This window comes from Zeus faber (genome assembly GCF_960531495.2).
Source record: "Zeus faber genome assembly, chromosome: 18".
NCBI lineage: Eukaryota > Metazoa > Chordata > Actinopteri > Zeiformes > Zeidae > Zeus > Zeus faber.
In genome coordinates this window covers 13,829,474-13,855,307 of record NC_137210.1, presented here as the reverse complement: position 1 = coordinate 13,855,307, position 25,834 = coordinate 13,829,474, and the positions used below count along the sequence as shown (strand labels likewise).

General features: G+C 44.7%; 1 protein-coding gene across 1 annotated transcript; it reads left to right on the top strand.

Annotated features, from left to right (window-relative positions):
• The first annotated feature begins 7,670 nt into the window (after nucleotides 1-7,670).
• On the top strand, nucleotides 7,671-18,015 carry sik1 (salt-inducible kinase 1). The gene is given in 15 exon segments (XM_080018767.1): nucleotides 7,671-7,901; nucleotides 8,511-8,718; nucleotides 8,830-8,946; nucleotides 11,359-11,422; nucleotides 11,540-11,701; nucleotides 12,295-12,419; nucleotides 12,521-12,644; nucleotides 12,764-12,984; nucleotides 13,444-13,593; nucleotides 13,702-13,812; nucleotides 13,993-14,218; nucleotides 14,318-14,572; nucleotides 14,706-14,895; nucleotides 15,012-15,477; nucleotides 15,480-18,015. Coding segments are annotated over 14 exon segments (2,478 nt in total). The 5' UTR covers nucleotides 7,671-7,901; nucleotides 8,511-8,565; the 3' UTR covers nucleotides 15,594-18,015.
• Nucleotides 18,016-25,834: the final 7,819 nt, after the last annotated feature.

The window sequence follows — 25,834 nt, the reverse complement described above, 5'->3', positions numbered from 1 at the left end:
ACTGATGTATAGCGGGTTTATGGTCGACAGCACTCAAAGTTTTTCCTCAATCTCTGTCTCACTGTCTCTTACTCATTCTCTCACACACATCACACACACACACACACACACACACACACACACACACACACACACACACACACACACACACACACACACACACACACACACACACACACACACACCTAATTCCTCCCGGTGTGCCAGGGAGTGTGCAGCCAACAGGCCATATGGATGCTCAGCATCGAGACCATGAGGACAAACACATAACAACACCTGGGGCGACGACTTGCAACTTTCTTTCCATCTGCTTTCTTGCAATGTCACCTCCTTGGTCCGGTTTAAACCACGTGTAGTATTTCTCTGATCTGCATAAAATTCCTCCTAACCCCTTTAAACTAATCTCTGGTTTGGCTCCTTATCCCTGCATCAAGTCAGCAAGTCAGTCTGGTACAGCTTTGATGACTGTTTGTTTTTGGTTTGGGTTTTAATCACATCTTACCCTTCTGCTGATCCTCCACTGTCCCATAAATCAAATTGGTGTCATGATGAGAGGCTCAGTTCTGTAAATCAGTTTTTACTTTATAATTAGGGTTTGACCGGTGCCCTTGAATCAATTGCAAAACATTAACTCTAACGTAACCATCTCTGTTAACTGTGTGTGTGTGTGTGTGTGTGTGTGTGTGTGTGTGTGTGTGTGTGTGTGTGTGTGTGTGTGTGTGTGTGTGTGTGTGTGTGTGTGTGTGTGCACAAGATCAGAGTGACCCTATCATCCGGACCTATTTTCATTTACTCTTGTAGTTTTTAGAAGCAGTAGAATAAAGAATTAGATCATTTCAGCACAAGGTGAGTTGTAATCGTCATACCTCACACACACTTCAACCGACCCCCCTCTCCTTTTGTACACCTTTCCTTTAGGGCCTCTTTCTCTAATCTCCTCAGTCCATCCCTTCTTTCCTGTATTTGCTGATCTCTCCTTCCTTGCTTTGAATGTTATTTTGACTTTTTTGTTCTCGGCCTCTTCCCAGTCACTATATATTCTGTTTTTTCATTCATCTCTTCCATCACATCTTTTGAGTCTGTGTGTGTGTGTGTGTGTGTGTGTGTGTGCATGTGCATGCGTGCGTGCGTGCATGCGTGTGCACGTGTAAGTGTGTGCGCTTGTGTGTGTGTGTGTGTGTGTGTGTGTGTGTGTGTGTGTGCGTGTGTGTGTGTATGTGTGTGAAAGAGAGTAAGAGACAGAGGCTTCATCTCTATTATTGTTTCTTTGAGGAAGCTGGCTGCCCAAGTCTGAAATTACAGCTTGACGCACAAGCCCATGAGAAGAGTAGCTGTCTGCCAAAGTCAACACGGAGAGATAGATGAGCGTTGATCACAAAAACAGAATAGAACTGCTGTCCTTAAATGGGATGACACAATGCCTTCAAGGGAATGAAACAAAGGGGGGCTTTTGAGGGACTGTGGCACAATGCAAAAAACAAGAGGTTAGATGGTTAATGAGCAGACGGACGACGCCGGACTTCTGTGTACATACAATAATACAAAGGATCTGATGCATACTTAAGGAGAGTGCACCCCAGTGCATCACAAATCTCCATAAATCCAGCTCCAAATGGCTTAGTTAGCTCGTGGCAACGTGAGTATTTCACAGAGGTAATCAAGTGGGCGCCCGCTCTCACGGACGAGTCGTGAAATTAGATCCCCTTCACCTCCAGGAGGCTCAGCAGTGAGTCTGGTCTGGCATCCAAAGGACCATCCCCCTCCACGTCCATGCCTGGCCCCCTCAGCCCCCCACTATTCTATGTATACATGCACAGTGATAATCCTTAACCACCGCCGCTGGCACTGCATAGACATGCCTGATGGCTCTCCTCGATCCCTAATTACCACCATCAATACTATACGAGTCCGCCCCTTGGATAACCCATTGGCACCGTTAATGCATGCTCTGTGCCACTGATTGTGTATGGGTTTCCTCAGTGATGACCATCCATCCCAAACTACCACCACCAATGCTATACTGGCCTACCCAGTGGATAATTCCACTGGCGCCGTTAATGCATGTGAGGATGGCATCTCTGCTTTTTCCTCAACGCGTCATCAGATTGCGATCTCCAGCTGGAATGTTTGCATTTGACACCGTGGGGGGCGGGGGTGAAAGTCAGCAACTTTGGACTCTGAGGCCGTGGGTCCCGTGCTGTACGGCCTCGGGGACAGCAAAGGAGACGCCATCCCATCAGAGAAACAGGTGTAACTCATCAAATGATGTCCCTCACGGCGTGAAGGAAAAATCAGTTGGTATTTGTTATCACTGCGTTGTGCAACGGACCGTTTCTGGCTGACTGGGAGTCATTTCGTGGACTTTCTGGTGCTGAACTTTTACTGATTGAATTTTTCCCAACAGTGGATTGACCTCTTAATCCGTTCGCCTGACCATTTGAAGCCACTGAGCGGTTGAGCAGACTGTACACTTAGTATTCTCTACACAAAGCTGTTGCGTTTGAACCTTTTTGCCCCAGGTGACTGCCAGCATTGGAAATTAGCCATTTTAACTGAGTAAATATGAAATCCTTTGTGTGCATACCAGTACGTCTGATTTGAATTTAAATTAGGTTTTCCTCTATGCATAACCTGGTGCCTACTCTTCTTCAGAATCACTGTTTGCCTTTGCATGTGTGTGTGTGTGTGTGTGTGTGTGTGTGTGTGTGTGTGTGTGTGTGTGTGTGTGTGTGTGTGTGTGTGTGTGTGTGTGTGTGTGTGTGTGTGTGTGTGTGTGCGTGTGTGTGCGTGTGTCCTCACTCCTCAGCAACTTTCAATCAAATTTTAAAAAAGTGTAAGAAACCATGCACCCGTTGCAATGCTTTGGAATATTTCTGAAGAATGCCTGTGTGTGGCACCATTGCAGATTCAGGAATATTTAAGGCATATAAAGCATAATATTTAACATTTAAATAGCTAGGGCTCCCAAAAAATGAATTTTCTTGCCATTTTGACCATCTTCAGGTAACCAAATCAATTACAGTCTATTATAAGTAGCAGAAGAGAGGAGTGACGTTGAACATTAAACAAGAAATTAACGTGGTTAAACCCAACGCTCCGATGTCCAGGATGAGCTGCAGGATACCGCAGAGAGGTGCTTAAATAGACCTTTGCAAAGTTCCTTCACGAGCAAAGCAAAAGTTACAAACTCGAAAAAATGAGAGAAATGCCATTGTCTGGGATGGGCGTCACCTCATCTCTCTGCGATTTGAGTATTGCATGCATGATGTGATGTGCAGGTTGTTTGTGCAGACACCTGAATATCAGTCCAATTTTATCAACATGTAGACAAAAATAAAAATGTAAAATATGAATAAAGTGTTAGTGAGAAATCAAGTGAGAAATATCAACTTTGATTCTGTGGTAATTTGGCTGCTGTGCAATAAAAAAATGGAGCAGAAAAAATATTTGCATTGTCTCTGCGTGGTCTCCAGGTGCTCTGTACACACCTTCATACACAGTTCAGAGCAATAATCAAAGGATTTCTGCGCTTTATGGTTTACGGCTTTGTGCTCATGACCTTTTACCTACAACAATGTGAAATACATATAGTTCAAATTGGATTGTTCGAATTGAATTATGGCTAAATGACATTACTCAAATTGAACTTAACTGTGTTTTTCTCTACTTCAAAAGGTTTTCCCCTACGAACATGAGTTCTTGAAATGATTCCCATTCTCCTGACGCTGATCTCAAGGGGAGAGTGCGAGGGAGAGCCGAGGGAGGGGTGACTGAGCGCGCTCGCCCGGGCGGAGGAAATAGGGAGTCAAAAACGCCGTGCATTGCGATGCGTCTGGGTTCATGCTTCTCTCAAGAGTTATCTCTTTTTGGTCCTCTTAATTCTGTCTTCTGTCTTGCCGTGCGTCATCCGCTTGTTCGCCGTGTATTCTGTTTATTCTCTTCTGTCAGAGTCTGAGTTGGAACACTTCTGTCGGCCCGAGAAACGGTGGGATGCGGAGTCGACTGCTCGGACCGTTTGTCCGTCGGCCTAAGAGTAAAAAAAGAAGGGATCGCGTCCCCGCATCCTTTTGTTTGATTGCACGACACCGACGGCTGTGTGCAAACCAAACACGGCCGACGCGGCTTTTCCCCGCTTTACGTGATTTTGAGATACAAAAAAACACATCAAAACACTCGCGACGCGCCTGTTATCGCACCCGGGCACTCGGTGAACACCAATAGAACCTCAAGACAAAACAAGGCCCCTGCCTCGTGTTTTTTATTTCTTGGTCGAGATATTCGGAACTGTGTCCAAAACAGATCCCCATGAATCCCAAGTTGTTGACTGTTTTTTTTCGTTCCCGTTCCACAGACATCCAGAGCTCTCCGTAGCGATACAACCTTAAATGCATTAACAACGTAGTCAGTTACAATCAATTATAGCCGGGATGTGTGGGTAAAATGTCTCTCTATCCCCTTCTTCTTCTCTCTCTCTCTCTCTTTCTTCCACATGATGACAAATGCAACATACATAGACATACATAGATATTTGAAATGATTATTTGAATTGACCCTATGTAACATTGTTGTGATTCACTCTGTTTTCATTTCCGACAAAGGGTATGAAAGAGATGTTGTTAAGATCATCATGGGATGAGAGTGAGGTGTGTGTGTGTGTGTGTGTGTGTGTGTGTGTGTGTGTGTGTGTGTGTGTGTGTCTGTGTGTGTGTGTGTGCGTGCGTGCGTGCGTGTGTGTTGAGAACTCAAAATGTGGTTTGGCAGAGACTAAAAAGGAAAAAAAAAGAAGAAAAAGGAATTTCTTCAGCGGCACATCGACACGTGAGCTTTTTCGTGAATCCACAGATGTGGTTAGAAAGAAGACTTGCGCTCCCATGTCACCCCCCCCCCCCCCATTCATTCAAAAGTCATGTGAAGGGAGAGGTTAATCCGACTCAGGTGTAGATATAACATTATACATAACGTTAACACAAAAAAAAATTTCTTTCTACTCTACTTGATCCCGGCAGACTGCTGTCAACAGCATCTAACGACATTAACTTCCGCGATATCAGCATATTCTTTTTTGACAGAAGATTCTTGGTCGACCTCATGGATCACTGATGTCTCCCGTTGTGTTCTTGTCGTTGTATGCCACTTGGCTGTGTGACGAAGGCATTTCTATGTAATCCCTCATTCATTTGTTTTTATTGTTTCGGGTAAAGGAAACATTTAGGAGAAAACCTCACGCGTCAGCCGCTGGGTTTTCGGCCGTTTTTACCCACCAGAGGGTGTAAGGTTAGGGGGTTACCGCCAGATGTTGTGTTGGAAACTACAATATTTGGTTTGGCGGAAACTGAAAGAACCAATTCAATACGTTGACCTTTTTATGAGCCCACAGATCTGGTTAAACCTTTAAACCCTTGTAAAAACCCCCTTGATAAAAAAAAAGGTAATATTTAGAATAAACTCAACTAGAAACATGTGGATATCACCTGTGTCCTCAGCCCTTGCTCTTATGACATTTCATAATCGTGTGGGCTGTCATGTTGCTGAGTTCAACACCTCTGGAGCGATATCCCCAATTTGTGTCAAGCTTCTGTTCTGAGTGCTCCGTGCGAGGGGAGAAAATGAGCGCTGGCCTGCCTCCAGCAGCACACAAGTCCATCCTTCACAAAGCGAGCGGCAGGTATTAACAGGTCTCACCGAATAAATCAGCGGATCAGACAGCGACAACAAAAATGAATCGCTGCGATAAATCCTCTGGACAAACTTCCGCACTCGGAACAGCAGGCCGTGTTTGCTCCGCGCTTTGATTTCAGGGCCATTATTCATCGGGGTAACCGGCGTGCCGTGGAGGTGACGCAACAAGCGCAAAGAGGTCAAAAATGTTCCCAGCTTAAGCTCTGACACACAGACCTCAGGTCCACTGAAAGGTGTGAATTCCACTGCCGAGTAATTGTGGGGCGGAGAACAATGGCTGCCTGGTCCACACCCAGGAGTGCATTCCACTCACAAATGGCAGATTGATGAAAACTTGTCTGTACTTTTAATTTGATGAGTAATTACATGTTAGTGTGTGTGTGTGTGTGTGTGTGTGTGTGTGTGTGTGTGTGTGTGTGACCTTTCCACACGCCGTTTTTCCTGTTCTCTCATTACCCCTGACACCTGCTCTCACCTCTCTTTCTATTATGATCGCCGCTCCCTCTCCTCTAATGTAAGGATAATGTAGTAGGCTTGGTATACTGAACGTCTGACTCCTGACTTCCCAACGGGGATTAATAAAGTGTTATCTTATCTGCAAATCAGCTTCAGATTTGCCCCCAAAACATGCAAAGTATTTTATTGCATACTGTACATTATTCCGATCAAGTTCTTTCAATAGTTATTTGTGTTTTGCTCTGATCTGCAATGTGTGAAATTTGGGTTAATTTATGCCGTCGTCTTTTTCCATCTGTGTCCTCTGTTTTCTACTGAGATACAGGTGTTTAATGTATGTATGTTTAGGTTATTGAATATATTTATTCTACTTTTTCATTCATATTACTTTTATTATTAGTATTACGATTGCCTATTGTTTCGATGTGTGCTGCTGTAAACCCTGGAATCTATTGATCTACTAATATATATACTGTATATTTACTGTATATATATATATATATGTGTGTGTGTGTGTGTGTGTGTGTGTGTGTGTTAGTAGATCAAAAAATAAATTTGTTCGATTTTATTTTGTTTTTCCATCATTGAAAACAAGCAATACAGAATAAGAAAAAAAAAAAAATATATATATATATATATATATTCTTTTTTTTGTACATTATATATTATATACATTTTGTATTTATACAGTATATACAGAATAAGAAAAAAAAAGTATAAAATATATATATTTTTAAATATATTTATTTATTTTTTTCTTATGTGCCTTTTATATATTTTTTTTTCTTATTCTGTATTGCTTGTTTTCAATGATGGAAAGACCAAAAAAAATCGAACAAAGTTATTTTTTGAAAATAATACAATTGCATATTTCAGTGAATTACTGAAGCTCTTATTCAATTGTTTCCATATAGTGTTATTTTGTGTTATCTTCTGTAGGCTCATTGTTTTCTCCAAGCCCCCCAAGCAGATTCAATTCCCTTGTTTCATCGTTTTTGTCACAAGTCGATGTGTCACAAGCGAGCGAAACTCCGCGTTGTTTCCCGGACCTCAGCCGCCGGTTTCTGTTTCGTTTCCAACGGGATGAGCAACAGCGAAAAGAGGGGAAGAAAAAACCGAAGAAGGAGGGAAGGTAAAAAAAAAAACAAAGAGCTTGGAAAAAGGAGGAAACAAGGAGGAAACAAGGAGGAGAGGAGCCGCGCCGCCTCGGGCTCCACAGCTCGGGGAGCGGAGCCTCGGCTCGGCGAAGGGAGGCGTCACGTGGCGTGAGCCTCCCGGGGACCGACGTCACCGTCGCCATCTCCCGGGCAACCCCTCCATCAGCACTGGCGTCACCGTGAGCCCGGCCGCGCGGTTGCCCGGCAACCCGAGCCTCGCGCCGGGGCCCGGCCTTGCGCCCCGCGCGAGGCTCTGACGCGGGTGTGACGTAAATAAGGTGGGTATCAATTTGTTGTGGCAGCGGAGGGAGGCGGAGTTCCCCATCCGCTGCATTCCAGAGGAGCGCTCCGAGCAGACGCGCGGTGCGACCCGGCAGAGTCACCGAACCCGCCGAGCTGCTCTGGTGTCGCTCTGAACGCAGCTCGAAAGATTAAATTTAAAAAAAAAATAATAATAATAATAACTTTTTTTTTTTTTTTTTTTTTTTTAAATACAAAATTGTATTTATTTTCTTTCCTTCGGCGCGTCTATGATCTATGGAATGACTGGCATTGCCTGGGAGAACCGTGTGAACTGTGCGAGGCGGCGGTGGACGTACGTTTTATAAGGTGAGAATAACATTCTAGATTATGGATGATCTCATTTTTAAGAGGTTGCTGTGCTTTCATACTGATGCATATACTTCAAGATATATATTTTTTTTATTCCCATATGTTTTAGAGAATCCGTTTCAAGCGTTATTACTTTCGATTATAACCCATAGGTCCTGTTCTCGCCCATAGCGGTCCTCGGTTCTTTTCTTTTAGTTCAACAGCTCTGGCATCTCTGTAGCTTAATAATGGTTCAATTAATGCTGAAGACAAAAGCAAAAATAATATTTAATACATTTTTGAATCGAATTCACTTTTCAAAAATGGTTAAAGCCTCTCTTTGTTCAATATATCTATTTTACTCTACTCTTGTAATCAATTCATATTTTGTTTATAAGCAGATATAATGAGTATCAAACTATTTATTTTACTAATTATTTATTACAATAATAATACGATAATGATAATGATAAATAATAAAAATATTTGACATGCTATTTCACTGCTTTTGGACATAAGAGAACACCTATGGACAGCACATATTCCTGCCAATACAGGATAAATGATAGATCAAGTATTTTTTGATCTATACTGTATTTCTAAATGTATGTATCCTTATTTCTGCAGGTACTACACTTGAATTATCCCGAGGTGTATTATTCCACATTATTATTAGTACACCATGGTGATCATGACGGACAGCAGTCCTGGGGCTCAGCCCAGCCCTTCCCAGGGAAGGCCCCTTCAGGTCGGCTTCTATGAGATCATCCGCACGCTGGGGAAAGGAAACTTTGCAGTGGTTAAACTGGCCCGGCATAAAGTCACCAAAACACAGGTCAGCACTGAAAATGCTTTTAGCTCGTGTCATGAGCTATAATCATTTAACCGCTCAAGTAATTGGCGTAGATGCTTTTAAGATTTACGTTGGAAAATGGTTGTTCCGCAGGTGGCCATAAAGATTATCGACAAGACTCGGCTGAACCCCTTGAACCTGGAGAAGATTTACAGAGAGGTTCAAATCATGAAGCTGCTCAACCACCCGCACATCATCAAACTGTACCAGGTGTGTGACACCGCATTTCTACCATGAGAGATTTTGAGTTGGCTTCGAATGCATATGGAAGTGTGTGTGTGCGGTATGTACATGTATGTACTCGTGTGTGTGTGTGTGTGTGAGTGTGTGTGTGTGTGTGGGTCTGTTTGTGTGTGTATGTGTGTGTGTGTGTGTGTGTGTGTGTGTGTGTGTGTCAGAGCATATCCCCGCAAATGTTGAATAATATGTGTGTGCGTGGCCCTGTATGAGGTGTTGAGTGACATCAACGCAGTGTTCTCTGGTTTGCCTCTGCTGAGCAGCAGAGACGTATGTTCAACTATTTTTAACATTGTAATGGTGCAGTGCAGTGTCCTGTTGTTATGTCGATGACAGCGATGGAATGACAAAAGATAAAAAAAACAAAATTGAAGAATTTGTTATGCTAATGGATTTGCCTCTGGAGCTCATGGATTTTAAGACAAATTGAATTATAAGCAGAGCAGCATTTGTGCAACCCATTTGACCTCCCTCTGCAATGCAAAATATCTGTGTGCTTGTGTGTGTATTTGCGTGCAAGACAGCGAGAGAGAGAATAAGGGAGAGAATGGCCACGGGAAAGAGCGGTAGCCATCAGGGCAGAGAAAGGCATCACTCCACGCCATGTTGTTGTCGTGATTTGGGAACAGCAGTGTTTACAGTGTGATGGGGTGAGAGTGAAGGGGGGCAGCAGATGTTTCCCAGGATGAGTGCGTGTCTATAGGTCTGAGCGTCACGGCTAATTAGCGTCAGTGGAAGCCAAGTGCAATGTGTCAGCGTATCACGTGAAGGCCAAGCCGCCAAGTGCTTTACTCCTAATCAAATTGAAGACTTAGCACAAAAATCCGCTTTTTCCTCAAGGTAGTCCTGGCAGTGATGCATATCCCTCCGCCTGGCACGCATTAAGCAACACACACACACACACACATGCAAAAAACAATGAGCATTGTTCGCACAGACGTATTCTGCACTTTAATCAGCGCTGTGCCATTTTGCTGATGTGGGGGATTATTTCACCTCCAGACTTAAGCAGCTGAGTGGGGGCTGAGAGTGTGTCACGGTGCCTCAGCAGCAGAAAAACCCTGGGATATGAAGCACTCAACCTCTAATTCTCAAAAACCTTATTGTGTTTCCCATCAGACACACTCACACGTATGGACAAACGCAGGTGCGCACACTCACACAAACAAGAGTACCCGGTTTACAGGTTGTTTTTCGGTTTCCGAGGCATGGCGTGTCTTGTGTGTCTGCAGCGCTCGGCTATGAGAAAAGGGAGTAAGTTAGCGGCTAGTGGGACTTCCCCCTTTGATCGAGACAGCACAATGGAATCCAGTTCGTTATTTAACACTTTCAATCAGCCGTTACGCTCTTACTGGAACTGAGATCCTTTCCTTTCGATGCTAGGCGGGGCAACAGACGCATGTGAGCGAAATGTCAATCCCCCCCCCCCACCTCGTTCATCATCACTGCCGAACTCTGCTTTCTCTCCCCCGATGATCTCTGTCTCAGCATCTTCCTCTGACCTTCTGTCTGTGACACCCTACCCCCCCCACACACACACACACCCTTAGGGAGGGATGAGAGGGCCCTCAATGTGCCGGTTCGGATCTTTAGAGCTCTGACGTCAGCTACACCTCAAGGTGACAGAGCTCCAGAGTGGCGTCCTATCTGCCGTGATAAAGGCCACTCCCACTCCGGGCATCTCTGAATGAAAGCGTTCTAGTCCCCTGAAAGCTACGTCAATCCCTTAAAGGCTGTCTGGAAAGAATTAGGCTCTGCGATTCCGTGGAATCTTGTGACATTTAATGCAATGTTGCTGAATAGCATTACCTAAACGGGGCTTTGTCCTCGTGCAACGTGTCTCCTGAATGGCTGCGTCCCAGGGTCCTCCCGGGAGAATTGGAAGGTTTCTTGGAGCTCCAGGAAGGGAAAGGGAATTGCGTCTTTCCGTTCCACATACAGCGCTGGTGTTGAGTGATTCCACTTATGGTGGCCTCAATACACCAGAAGGGAACTAGTGTGAATGCGCTCCTGTTTCCCAGAAACTGAGATATAGGGTTGTGTGAAATTTAACACTGGTCTCGGTCGCCGAATTGAAAATCTTTGTCCCAGAAGGATATCATATTGCGTATGTGTGTGTGTGTGTGTGTGTGTGTGTGTGTGTGTGGGCGTGTGTGTGTGTGTGTGTGTGTGTGTGTGTGTGGGGCGGGGGGGGGTTCTGACAAAAGCTATGGAACGTAGTTGTGTTCAATCTGGAGTGGGAAAGCCCAGGAAATGTTCCTAAAGCCCAGCGTTGGGTCTGCTGAAGCACTTAGAGCAGGTTTCCTTCTGGAAACTCATTATCTGGAATCACAAGCTGCTCACAACCCAGTTTTCGCTAAACCATGTTTATTTTTTTCCTCTTAGGTCATGGAGACCAAAGACATGCTGTATATTGTGACGGAGTACGCAAAAAACGGAGAGATGTTTGGTGAGTTCTACTTTTACTACGTTGTGCGACGCAGCTTCATTTCTCACATTAGTCTGATCCGTTCCCAGAAAGAGTTGCCGCAAATTGTTTAACCCAAGCAACCCTTCTCGCTTTCAGACCACCTCACCTCCAACGGCCGTATGAGCGAGGACGAGGCCCGCAAGAAATTCTGGCAGATTCTGACGGCGGTGGACTACTGCCACAGACATCACATTGTTCACCGTGACCTCAAAACCGAGAACCTGTTGCTGGACGCCAACATGAACATCAAACTCGCTGGTGAGTGCACCCTGTGAACCGCTGCCGCCTCATGGCTTCTGCAGGGGAACAATAAATCTGTTCTCAGAATGTATTAATTTAGTGTGGAAATAATTCGTAATTTAATGTTGTTTTCCGGCTGCTGCCCGAGCTGGTATTTACTTACTTTAAAAGAGATTTTCAGCTTTAGGATCCTTGAGTCATAGATCAGTCTAATTCGATTAACAAAGCGCTGCTTGCATAGCAATTAAGTTGCAATAATTCATCCATTTTGTTGAGACTAATGTTCACATGGGGAAATTACGTAACAGCACATACTAATTATTTTCCGTCACACAAACAAACAAACATACATCCACAACCACACCTACACACACACCCACACGCTCCATGAAGGCATGACAATTAGCCCTGTGTGCACTAAATGACATGGCACTAATAGTTTGATCATATCTGTCTTCCTAGACTTATTTAGCTCTTAGCACTTATTATACAGTACAACCAAGTCTTAAAGTTTTGAGAAACCGATTTAGGATTGCAAAACTCTTAAGTAAAAACTATAAACCACATTCACAAACAAATCTCTTTCTCCAACTTCTCCTTTTCCCGTCTAGACTTTGGATTCGGGAACTTCTATAACGCTGGCGAGCCTCTGTCCACGTGGTGCGGCAGCCCTCCCTACGCCGCTCCTGAAGTGTTCGAGGGGAAGGAGTATGAAGGACCTCAGCTTGACATCTGGGTAAGAGTAATGAAACACGCCCAAAAATTAAGTCTTTGTGCTTTGATTTTCTTTTCTCAAAACAATTGACTGACGGCCCCTGCTGCTTTCCCCCTCTATAGAGCCTCGGTGTGGTGCTGTACGTTCTCGTGTGCGGGTCCCTTCCATTTGACGGGCCCAGCCTCCCTGCGCTCCGACAGAGGGTGACTGAAGGGCGCTTCAGAATCCCTTTCTTCATGTCCCAAGGTGTGCATTTCCACAGGAGCGCAGTAGAAAATTACCGCCAAGGAATTACTTCTCATTACCAGGTTGTGTTTGAATCCGAACATAATCAGAGGATCATCCCTTGTCTTCCTGTCCTCCAGACTGCGAGAACCTCATTCGTAAGATGCTGGTGGTGGACCCCGCCAAGAGGATCAGCGTGGCCCAGATCAAGCAGCACCGCTGGATGCTGGCTGACCCAGCAGCACCCCTTCAAACCCTCAGCCATTCCTTGACAGAATACAACTCCAACCTGGGCGACTACAGTGAGCCGGTTCTGGGCATCATGAACACCCTGGGCATTGACCGCCAGAGGACCATTGAGGTAACTGGCAAGCATTTAAGAGTGCTGATGTCTGTGTTATCTTTGCCTGGCAGCAGTTCAACAGTAGAAATATGTAAAAGCACCGGGGTCAGACTATTAAGGGGAGGGGGGCAGGACACAGTTAGTCATGTTTGGAATTGAATTAAAAGGCATGTAAGCCACCTGACGCCACCGTGGATCACTCACATGCCTTGGGGTTGGTAGAATTTAGCAGCATGTGCTTTTAAAGTGACATCAGTTATTTAAAGCTGCCACAGTAAGCACGGTAGACATAATTTATTGCACCACAGATTCTGAAGGCATTATGCCAAATAGAAGCTGAGGGTTGTCTTTTAAAGCAATAGGCAGAGGTGCAGAGATAAATCAAGCTATAAAAATACAGCCAAAATAACATAAGCTGACTTGAAAGCCATGGAAATATGAGCAAATCCACTAAGAAGCATCTGTTTCCTCCCTTAGTCCCTACAGAGCAGCAGCTACAATCATTTCTCAGCCATCTATTACTTGCTCCTTGAGAGAGTCCGGGAGCACCGGGCCCAGCAGCTCAGCCGCCAGTGTGGAACCTGGACACAGCGACCGAGAAGCACCTCCGACTCCACGGCACCTCAGGTGAGTCTTGCCTAATTCAAATTCCTAGACCTGAACTTAGCTTAGTCCTTGTCTCTTTAAGTCTCCATTTACTATATGCTCAGCCTGCTATGTTCTGCTTACTTCTAGGTGATCATGGAGTCCTGCGACAGCTTCAGAAACACTACCTTCCCCATTCCACCAAAGAGCGCCCCTCCCATGTACCCTGAAATGGAATGCGACCAAAGTGGACTGTTCCAGGTAAGATCTCAATACAGAAAAGTACAGGGTTTTTTGGAAGCAAATTGTTCGATCTGAGGTTAGCGTGAGCCCTGCTCCAACGGTCAATCATCAGTAGACTAGACGGCTAACAGTCTGCACTTCTCATCTGTTTTCTGTCTATTAGCGGCTAACGGTTAGCGCTCCTCCCCCTGTCCCCAGCGCGTGGTGTTTCCGGTGGAGGCCAGTCTGAACCGGCTGCTGTGGAACCGCTCCATCTCACCTAACAGCCTGCTGGAGACCAGTATCAGCGAAGAGGTGCGACCCCAGGACCTGGAAGAGGAGGAAGGGACCCAGGCTGCGGGGCCCCTGCTCCTTCCCACCACCACGTCCCGTAGACACACTCTAGCTGAAGTGTCTGCCCGCTTCCACCAATGCAACCCCCCATGTGAGTATGCCAAAGCAGACTTCCTTTGTTATAACAAACTCTCACTGACACACACCTCCCTGACTTCGTGCTAACTTCCTTCTATTCCTGCCCACGTAGGCATTGTGGTCAGCCCGTCAGACGGTGCCTCTTCTGACAGCTGTCTGAAGTCCTCGTCCTGTCCCAACCCGGCCGTGCAGGCCGCTGTCGGTGGCATGTCCACACTTCTGGCTTCTGGGGCCGAAACCGGAGCCCTCGTTCCTCCAGGAACCTTCCTGGCCCTCACCTCCCACCTTCTGCCACAGACCCAGGGCAGCCTGCACGCCGCCAACTTCCAGGAGGGTCGCAGAGCCTCAGACACATCGCTCACACAAGGTAGAGGAGTATGACCTAGTATATCCTCTGTGTTATCGCTACATTGCTAACTCTTGAGTCCAGTTTCTTCTAGTCTGTGTGGTCGTTACTATCAAAAAACAATTGTGTAACAGTTTCCTGTGCCTCTCCGCAGGACTCAAAGCTTTCCGTCAGCAGTTGAGGAAGAACACGCGCACCAAAGGGCTTCTGGGATTAAACAAGATCAAGGGTTTAACAAGGCAGGCAGTCACCCCACCCTCCTGCAACCGTGGCAGTCGCGGGTCACTGGGCCCGACCCTTTCCGAGCACCGCAGCATGCTGGAGGAAGTGCTGCACCAGCAGAGGTGAGCGTCACTCTGGTCATATACACACACTGAACACACATGTTTTTACAGGAAGTAGGCACATGCAAGCACGCACCACGTATTTTACATTTAAATCTTCTTTCTCCATTATCCAGGATGCTTCAGATTCAGCACCAGCCTCAGGCCACTAAGGCCGGACCTTCCCAGAATCCCCTGCTCTTCCTGAGTCACCAGAAACCTTCATCTCCTCCTCCTACCAACCTGTTCGCCCCCTCGTCTCTGTTCGACACCCCAGCCACCTCCCTCCGCCAGAACGACCCCCAGCCTGCCTTGCCTCCTCAAAAAGCCCCGGTGGGTCTCCAGAATGGCCCCTGGCAGCCGCCTCTGGAAGCACCTTCCCCCCACTCCTCCTCCACGACCTCCTCATCATCATCGTCCTTCTGCTACTCCACCTCCCTGTCCCCCGTGGCCTCTGCTGCTTACCTCCTTGAGGCCCGTCTCCACATCAGCCAGCAACCCCATGTCCGTCCGCACACCAACCTCCCGCAGCGGCACCAGCCCCTGGCGCTCAGCCACAGGCCCTTCACCCTGTCATCCCGGCCGGGGGCCTGGGGCCTGGCGTACGACATGCAGTGCGCGAGTCCGACATGCAGGAGCTGAGCCTGGCCGGGCAGCGGCAGCTGAGCAGCTGCGTGATGGTCAAGCAAACATCAACAAAACCCTTAAAAGCAGAATGAATGTTCTCGACATGCAGAGGAAAACCTTGAACAGAGGAGGACAGACGAAAAGATGCGAGCGATACATTTAGACTAACGTAGGGTGCACAAGTAAGTGTGTCCTTACACGTGTATAGTGTGTGCGTGTGTGCTTTTTGGTATAATATAAGCTGAAGACTAAGCAATAACCAAACTCTGAAGAAGGCTTTGAATCCTTAGCAGACGACCAGAGAAGAAGCAATAATGTACTGGGCCCTTTAAAGAACCCGATTCAACTTCCCAAAAGAACACACCACGGGCTCCTCGCACTCCCAGGAAGGTCTCACATGATTTATAACAAACAGATATGAGTGCAGACCGCTGAAATCATGCCTCAAACTCTCCAGTTATTTAATATTAGTTATGATGTTTTTTTTCACGTTTATTTGATAATAGAAACACAACTTTCATCGAACATTGGTTAGTTTCGATTTTTTTTGAGTTAACGCTAGTTCGGCAGTGTTTGAAAGCTACTACACCCATTGTTTTACACTTAATTGGAGAGAAGACCAAAGTTTGTTTGTGGGTTTTTTTGTTTCCAACTTTGTTCACCATGCATCGCTGTGCATCCGTCCTATGAACATGGTGTGTCAGAATACTCTACGCTTCCAAATCTTTCGTCAAGGGGGTGATTTTTATTTTTTTAACATTCAAAATGTGACCCTGTGCTGCGTGGCTACAGCACAGGTTTTTTTTTTTGTTTTTTTTGTTTTGTTTTTGTTTTTACCTCAAGCTCAAAAGTCAACACTGAGGATAAAGTAAAGACAAAAAATGCCATCTAGCTGATGGTACAAGAGGTACTTTGTCAACTTGGTGGCACCTCATTTTGTGCTTTTCCAAACTTCTGTTGTACTACTACCTCCTCAGGTAACAATGTTTGGAACCTGTTTCAATTTGGAAACCTTTTTTTCCATTCCATCGCATTAAAAAAAAAACAACAAACAAAAAAAAAAAAAACTGAATATCAAAGGAAAGAATTTTGCCCGCTCGCTTTTAGTTGTGGAGACTGTGGGGCATCGTGGAATATTTCACATTGAAATAAGAAAGAAAGAGGAAACAAACAAACAATCTTCATAGGACAGCCCATAGGCATAATGGGCACTTGCCTGAGTTTTATTACTTGCATTTCCTTTGATTTTCTGACCGTCATAGCTAAGTAGCTCACTGAAGCAGGTACTAGTTCTTTGAGATTATAAAATGATACTGTAGGAATGGATGAAAGCAAAGACTTGACAGTATTTCAACATTTCTTTTCTTTCTTTCTGTTTATTTGGGGGGTTTTTTTGTTTGGACGCCAGAATTTGGCTGAAACCAAAGTTTGAAAGAGCTCAAACTGGGGAAAGAGGGGAATGATCTGCCACGGGCACACTACTGATTTTTCACTTTGAACGCTGAGTCTCGTCATGTAGCACGCCGGTTAGCTCGCACTTTAGCATTCATCCCTTTGACTTTTTGCTGATTTCAAAGCTTTCATTGCCTCGAATGCTCAAACTGATCGCGTCGCTGTGACGTCCCCCCACCCCGAGTCGTTGGCTTCAGGACCACAGTGGTATTTTGTACTTTTTTAAAGAAAAACAAAACAAAACAAAACAAAAAAAGTGTAGCAATACAATTTTCTTTGCTGGAAACTGATTATCTTGAAGTGTCCGTACGTGGATAGGGTAACTAGAACTTGACGTTAGCTGAGACAGAAGCAGCTTAATTCGGAAGTATTAGGAGCTGAGCTGCTTTGTTTTCCTGTATCTGTGAAATCGCTCGTGGTGACGAAGAACTTTTAAAGCGACAGACAGTGGTAAAGGTTTTGTTGGTGATTTTTTTTTTTTTTGCTGTTATTGTTGTTGTTGTGGTTGTTCCTCTTCAAAAGCAAACAGTGTTGACATTTCTCTACATTTTCGGTTTATTGCACTCACCACCAACGCTTGTGCCTTTCTGTGAACAAACTCCCTGTTTGCGATCAACACACGAGGAAGGCATGGAGGAAATACAAACCCCACGGCTCCATTACTTGCCATAAGCTCTGAAGCCCCTTTTGATACGTTCTTTTACCTCTTACTTGTAGTGTACAGACAAGCAAGCATCGCACTTTATAAGTATTTCTTATTTCAGAAAAGGTTTCGTTTGGTTGTTTCTCTGAGTCAACTTCACAAAAGCTATTGAAACACTAACGTCTTGATGCAAATCTGTAGGTCGACCCTTTTGATAAACCTTGGACAATAAGAAGTCATGTTTTTTTCCCTGTTTCGTTACTTGACTGCGTGTGCGTGTGCGTGTGTGTGTGTGTGTGTGTGTGTGTGTGAGAGACAGAGAGCCTATGTACGTATGACTGAAAGAGCGAACATTTCAAAAGAATGTTGAAAGATGGTTTATTTATGTGGTTTTAGAATTGTGTATTTATTTGAATAAAGTTCACTTCCTAAACTTTTTGTGTTTCGCACTTATTGTTTGCTTCATTATGAGTAGAAATCAGTTATTATTATCACTATTATTATATTAGTATATTATAATAATAATCATCAGAATCATAATAATAATAATAAGCACACTAAGAATAATATCAAGATAGATAGATCAACTAAAAATGAACAATTAATGTAGCTATGCATTTATTATTCTTATACAAAACCAAATGCCAGCTATTTTGTTAGTACCCATCTATCTAAAAACATGTCGAAATGATACACTCATTTTAAAATTGTGGTCAATAATGAAAATTGATGTAACCCAATCACAGATTTACCAGATATTCATATAAAAGGTCTGAGATGCTACTTTACGTGAGACTGTGCTGGTTAAAATAATATCTCCACATGTCTATGACGCTCTGACCTGTTACTCATAAGGCAGGAGAATGCAGCCGTGAAAAGATCTTTTCCATGATAATTCTTGTGCCACTGCCCTCCTGCTGTGCAGCACATGTCCAAATATTATCCAATGGCTGGAATACTTTCAAAAGACTCTCTATCCTAATATTGCACACATTATAGGATTTAGTAAGGACGGTTTAACACACATCTGGGGATTGCTGCACTTAAGATCTTGAAGACTTGCCTCAGGGACATTCTTTGCAATCCTATGTGATGCCTAAAAAGATAGATAACCTATCGTCAAATCAATTTTGAAAATGTAGCCAGTGTGAAGTTTTAAAAAACGATTTGCGTCTCCAAGCTTTGTTGAGCCGCCCAAATCGAGGCACAGACACAATGGAGGCTTTTTTAACTCGTCGCATAAACACACAACTGTACCAACGCTGCGACCGCGTTTCTTGCACAACTTCCCTTTGGGGAGGGCTTTACCCTGCGCTCCTCAGATATTTGGTGGTCAGTGGGTGTTAAATAATGGATAATGTGATGGAATGCTCGGCACTTAAGCTGCAGCCGCCACAAACATGTCAATCGGCACTTCCTGTTGTGGACTTGACCTTGTGCTATAAATTAAATAACCGTGTGTGTGTGTGTGTGTGTGTGTGTGTGTGTGTGTGTGTGTGTGTATAGTACTATACACACATTGTCTATAATCCTAAAACTTCCGCCTGTGTGCCCGTGTTTGCGCGCGCAGTGTTGGTGTGCTTTTGGATTCCTGCATGGAGAGAAACTGTGTTTCTATGCATTTAAACTGAGCTGGGGGTCAGCGGTCATTATGTCTGGATGAGAGAAAGGGGAAGAAGAAAACGAAGAAGAAGAAAAATAAGAAGAAAAACAAGTCCTTCCTCTTAACGGAGGCATCCATAAGCCTTCCATGACCCCTGCATGCATATATTGATGCAATTTGATCTACCTGACTTCCTCTGACCTAGAGGGAGAGAGAGAGAGAGAGAGAGAGAGAGAGAGAGAGGGAGAGAGAGAGAGAGAGAGAGAGAGAGCGATCAGGGGGCAGAGCCGGCCCTGCGGGGCTATTTTAGATCGGGGGCTACTCATAAAACATTCAGGGCTGAAGCCCCAGACGCCCACCCCTAACGACGCCACTGTTCTATTACTGTAATACCTGAAAGTGGGCGGGAAAAAAAAAACCCCGGTGTCCTCCCCGATACTAGCGTGAAGCTCTCTCTCTCTCTCTCTCTCTCTCTCTCTCTCGCTCTCGCTCTGCGAAATCAAGGAACTTGAAACAGGAAGAGAAAAAATATGATAAACTACTTCCCACCTGGGTGAGAGCTCAGAGAGGGGACATCAACCCAGGGTGAAATGTTCTGTCCAGTGGGGGGGGGGGGACTAAAATTGATAATCCCAGGTGGTCAAAAGCAGAGCCGGGTATTATGGGACGTGTAAATCCTCATTGTTACTCTCCACACAATGGGCCAACCATGATGTAATGCAAATATGGAAAACAACAGCGAGGAACAATCACGCACAGACATGCAGGTTCTGCGTGGCTGCGGAGGAAGCGACAGGCCTCCGAAAAAGCCCTTGTTGTGCGTACGTGAGGGGAAAGCGCTGCAGGGTTCGGTGGAAACTCCTGGGAGTTCAAAGTAAGTTCAAGAGCATTTTGACACTTCTCTGACTAGTGAGACAAAGCACTGCCCTCTCTCTCTCTCTCTCTCTCTCTCTCGCTCAATGCATTCTCCTTTTTCTTGAAATATAATGTTTATTGAGATTTTTAGTTGTTGTTGTCTGGTTGTGAGGATTTAGATGAGGCAGGAAATGCCGCAACATAAACATAAACCACAAATAATGGTTTTGTCGGTGCTATAACACAGCATTTCTAAAATAGGAAATAATTTAAAATATAAATGAATAATAAATGCATAGATAAATAGGTGTATTTAAATTAAATTAACCACATTTTAAACTCCAAAACATCTGACACATCACAACATTAATGTCCTCGTGGTCCACAGACAAATACCCAGAGCTTCTATTTCAACATTACAGAGAAACAAGAGGAAGTATCGGAATTGTCACTGTGGGACGGAGAGAAAGCACGTATGAACACACATTCTGCCTCTCTCTCTCCCTCTCTCTCACCCGCTCTTCCTTCCTTTTATCTCACACTCACACACACACACACACACACACACACACAAACACACACAAACACACGTTGTGTCAGCTGTGAGAGCTATGACGCACGTCGGGCTCTGTTAATATTGTACAACAGACTCTGCCGTTTGTGTGAGCATTCCATCACTAGACTCACACAGAGTTCACCGCGTGTGTGCTGAATTAGCCCGTCTTTCACACAACACACACACACACACACACACACACACACACACACACACACACACACACACACACACACACACACACATTTCACTCTAATTGTCAGTTTTCCTCATGTCACAGTTCAGCTGCTCTTAAATCATTGCCTCCTCACCTCTAGACGCCTCTAAACTATCGGTGAACTCTTTCGGCTACAACAACCGAAGTGATTACATCCTAATACCAGGAAGCTGATATTACCCAAGTCCCGTTTACCCAACAGGTCAAACTCCCTGGCCGATGCAGAGAGCTCAGTTTGGTTCCTCACCTTCCACCTTTTGTGTTTGTGTACTTTCACTTATCGACATGTATCGACTCGCCTGCGAGACAAACGGGAGTGTGAGCGAAATAAGGAAACGTGCGGAGTGGACTCCCCGCCGCCTCTCCGAACCCATCTTTACCATCCCCTCCGTTTCTCTGCGGAGCCTCGGGTGCGTCACCGGGACGTTCTTCCGAGTCGCCAGCCGGTCGCTCAGCTCCGATTACCACTGAGTTGTGTGACAGCCGGGGCGACAGTTTGTTTTTCGAAGCGGATCTGGATCCAAAGTCGAGAGCCTCCCCCCCCCCCCCCCATCCCCTTTCCCCTCCTCTCCCCCGCGAAGGCTGGATCCTGTTTCTCTGTCTGCACGTACGCGACCATGCGTGGGTGTCGCCCGGAGATGTTTGCGTGGCTGCTTGCCTTTATTCTTGTACGACTTTGGGTATAAACGTTAGGTGTCCACTGGGGGGCGGTTCAGTTGAGTTTGGTTCAGGCATTGCACAGAAAAACAGAGATGCCGGACGAGTCAGCTTATCAGGCCGTTTGACGCACGGGACCGGGAGGTGTGACCTTCACTTACCCATGACCCCCTTCACTGCGTAGCTCGGCGGAGACGTTTACATGTATCTACAGTACAGCATAAAACCACATGACCTGGCTCATGACCTCAATCATTATTCTGTCCATGGTTCTACGTGTGTGTGTGTGTGTGTGTGTGTGTGTGTGTGTGTGTGTGTGTGTGTGTGTGTGTGTGTGTGTGTGTGTGTGTGTGTGTGTGTGTGTGTGTGGAGAAGCTAAGCGGGTGGGGCCAGATAAGGCAGTAAGCAGCAGCAGGTAATCTGTAGGTGATCAAGTGGGTCTGCTCGAATGGAGGTGACGCAAAATGTGGATTACATTTACTGTCTCTATCCCTCATTTAGATTAGGAGTGACACAGATGGATTTGGGGTTCAGCTCAATCTGACCCCCACCTCCCCACCCAAAAACATCCACGAACACATTTCATTGAATTTCATATCTTCCAGTGTGTTTGTTCCCTTGTCACCCATGTGTGTGTCTGTCACATCACATGTCGCTCCAGCGGACATGTGATGACAAAAGCCTGCGTTGCCGTGACGTCATTAGCGCAACCAGCTCGGCAACTAATCACCCAAATGCATTCAAATCTAGATTTCACTAATTTGTATGTTTGCATACAGACCTGCATGTTTGCAGAAATATTCTTGTGTGTGTGTGTGTGTGTGTGTGTGTGTGCGTTAGTGTGCGTAAATAGCGCAAAAATGTGTCATTCGTGTTTGCCGAACTCTGCCGAAGTCGATCAAATAAAGCATGTGCTGATAACACCATTTTATTCCTATCACAGTTTGATTTGAAGTGTAGTTGCTGAGTGTTAAGGGCTGAATGCATTATTCGGCAGAACTGATTTAGGCTGCCAAGTAAAGCATCCCCTGTTATTTTTGCTTGGCTCATTATTTACCTGCTATTCACACCATCGAGCCAAATGGCACAAAAACCTATGCAAAAAACCATATGTTTCATAGAGAAATAAAGTTGCAGTGTAGATGCATTATTCGGCAGATGCGTATTTTATTACCTGCCGAAAACTGCATCCTCTTCCTTTCTCAGACCAGGTGAATGTTAGATACATGAAATTCACAATGTCAATTCAAAACAGCGTCGTTCTGGAGCTAGGCACCTCAGAAGTTCACTCTAGGTTATACTGTGTATGATTGTGTATGTGCCAATAAAACTTGATATGATTTTTTTTAGAGCGTTTTCAGAGTTCTCCCACCAGTTTCAGAAATTTCTGTGGGAAACTTTTATTTTAGTATAAATATTTTGCTTGCTTATCAATGCATTCAAATAGAGTGTTGGTCTTCCAAAAAGCACAGCAAAAGGCATGGGTGTTTGGGAAACGTAGCAAGTAGATACTATACAACAATATGATTCTACATACAAAAGAAAAATATTTGCAACGTAAAGCAGAACAGTTAGAGGGTGTTTTAGTATGTGCTTATGGTGGAGTGGCAGACCAATCCTATTCATCTCTCCACCAGCCGGCCCATCGCTCCACCAGCCTGGTCATCGCTCCACCAGCCTGGTCATCGCTCCACCAGGTGAAAATCTAATTTGGTGCCAGACCAGTGAAAGCTCCGTAAACCGTCATAGATATTATTAGTGGAATGAGTGGAAAGGAATAGTGTAATTGTTTGTGACTCTTTTCAAGAATTTTACTGCGAGATGGAAGGTTATTATAGGGTCATTATGGTCAATCTTTCACACCACTGGACAAAAAAAAAAGTGCATCCATCTAGGACAGCACAAGGAATGATTGGATCATTTGCTAGCTGTTTTTTAAGATTACCATCCAAATCCTGGAGGTCCAAGGACAAACCCGGTACCAAGCAGAGGTCACCATGGCCAGAGGGAGAGAGTTTTAACGCGAGAAGAAAATAATACAGTTATTGCACTGCGAGTAATTTGTTTGATAAATGAATAAATAAATGGATAGCAATGAGCTGTAGTGGTGTGTGAGGATTCTCATGTCAGAGTCCTCTCTTGTAAGGTATACAGACTTTTAAAGACGTGTGCATCCTGCATCAATGCAGGTGACTGAGGGGATCATTTCTCCCTGACAAGGGTCACTGATAATCTTTTTCCCTCCCTTCTTCCTGACCTGGGAGCAGGGGCGCCGCCAGGAATTTTGGGCCCCATGAAAAGATAATACATTGGGCCCCACCACCTCAGGCCACCTCAACCCTGCACGAATGATGCAACCACACCTCTCCAGAACCAAATAAACCCACTCGAAGCATTAAATAACCTTGGTCGGCTTGCAGATCTCCCGTAGTCCAATATTTACTCTTCAATATTTACAATCTCAGAGTGAGCTAGCGATAAGAATATGTATAATAGCTTGCGGACATGCTTGCAACATTGAGCATGTAGTGTAACCGCTGGGCCACACCACAAGTGACATCGTAAGCAACACGAAAGCGTCATCTGGCGATCAACTTCTTCCGGCTCCATCTTCCCACCTGGGGTGCTGTTGGCACTGTGCTCCGGCGGGTTATCTCCCAAATAGGAGCCTTTCTGTGTGGAGTTTGCATGTTCTCCCCGTGCTCACATGGGGTTTCCTCCACCTAACGTCAGTAAGGACCCCCCCCAAAAACATGCACACATCATCGTCTGACCAGCAATGGACACTCGTCACCAGGTCCCCGGGCGCGTCCACGAATGCTGCCCACTGCTCCTGGCTGTGGCCCCGGAGGAAGGACAAGCCAGGATGGGTTAAACACAGAGGCCTCATTTCACCGGCCGCCGTCCAAAAGCATGTGCATGTGTGTGCGTGCATGTGTTGTCGTGCTGTGTGACCTATCAAAGATTCTTCTTCTTCTTCTTCTTCTTCATGACGTCGTCAATGCGCTCGCGCACACAGCCTTCTGAAGACTTTAATCTTCAAATTGTGAAAATTTCTCAACTTTCAATGGGTAAGCGAATCCAGTCAATTATTTTGTTTTCAACCTTTTACTTTTCATTTTATCACATCCGGAATCTGTTTGTTTATTAACATAGTTGGATTTGTTTGTGAGTTTAGCGTTTATTGTTTATATTTCACACACATCACATTTCTGGCATAAATACAACGTGTTTTATCGCTCGAATGAGTAATAATCTTTAAATACATTGTGGGAGGCAGGCGGTGCCTGTTCTTCTCCGTGGGTCTGAGGGAGAAGCCAGGGACGGCAGTGGTGGCGGGTTCGTCCCGTGAAACCAGAGGTGGATGCAGGAGATTTCCACAATCTATATACAGTATGTGTATTTATTGAGCTGTTTCTGTAATAAAGTTTTTCCTGATTCTTTTTTGTTGTCAGTTATTTGTGGTTTGATTATTAAACGAAAAAAACATGCAATGGATATATTCTTGTACATTTGAGTAAAAAAAAAAACATATTAATAGCTTAATAATACCTTCAAATAAATTGACAGATTTCTCTACTATAAAAATCCGCCTACCAACAGGCAGGGACAGCTCATTTAGTATGAATACCATGCTAAAAGTTTGCCTGTTTTGATAAAATTTTAGCTAAAATAGCACAAAAATTAAATATAGGGGTGAAAATATGATATAAAAAAACATTACTCACTTTGTTTTTTCTTCCTCCTCCTCATTTCCATGTCGCATATAATTTGGAGTTGTTGACATTGGTGTGAAGTTTGTTTTGTTTGTTTTAAAATATTCTATTGATGACAATTTCAGTGACTAAAATAAAGTATTTTTGAGGACCCCCTGTCCATCAGGCCTGTTGAGTCTGGCCTTGCACTGGACGTTGGCATGTTGGCCCATACCATTGATTCTTTTATATACTTTTTATTGGCGCTCTTTCCATTATTGACTAACTGCTGTGTGTTCCTTGCTTATGTTCTGAACTGTAAACCTGGGTAATACTTTCAATGACAGTCAGTTTTTGAAGGTTTAAATTGCTGGTGTCAATTTGACCAAAAACATAAAAGATGTGTGTTTATTTTAACATAACAGCTGGTAAATTTTTACTTTGACAACAGAGGATGCAATAAAAGTGCTGAGGGCCACTGTGTTTCATCGGTGTCTCACAGGGCCTTCCAGTGCCTGTTCACATCGTTTGATTAATTGTTATAAGAAATGATTTACTAAATACATTTGATTAAACCATCATGTAAGACTTAAAAGTGAATAGAATTGGCGACTTTTTAAAGGCTTATTGAAACATCTTCATGTTGGCCCAATTT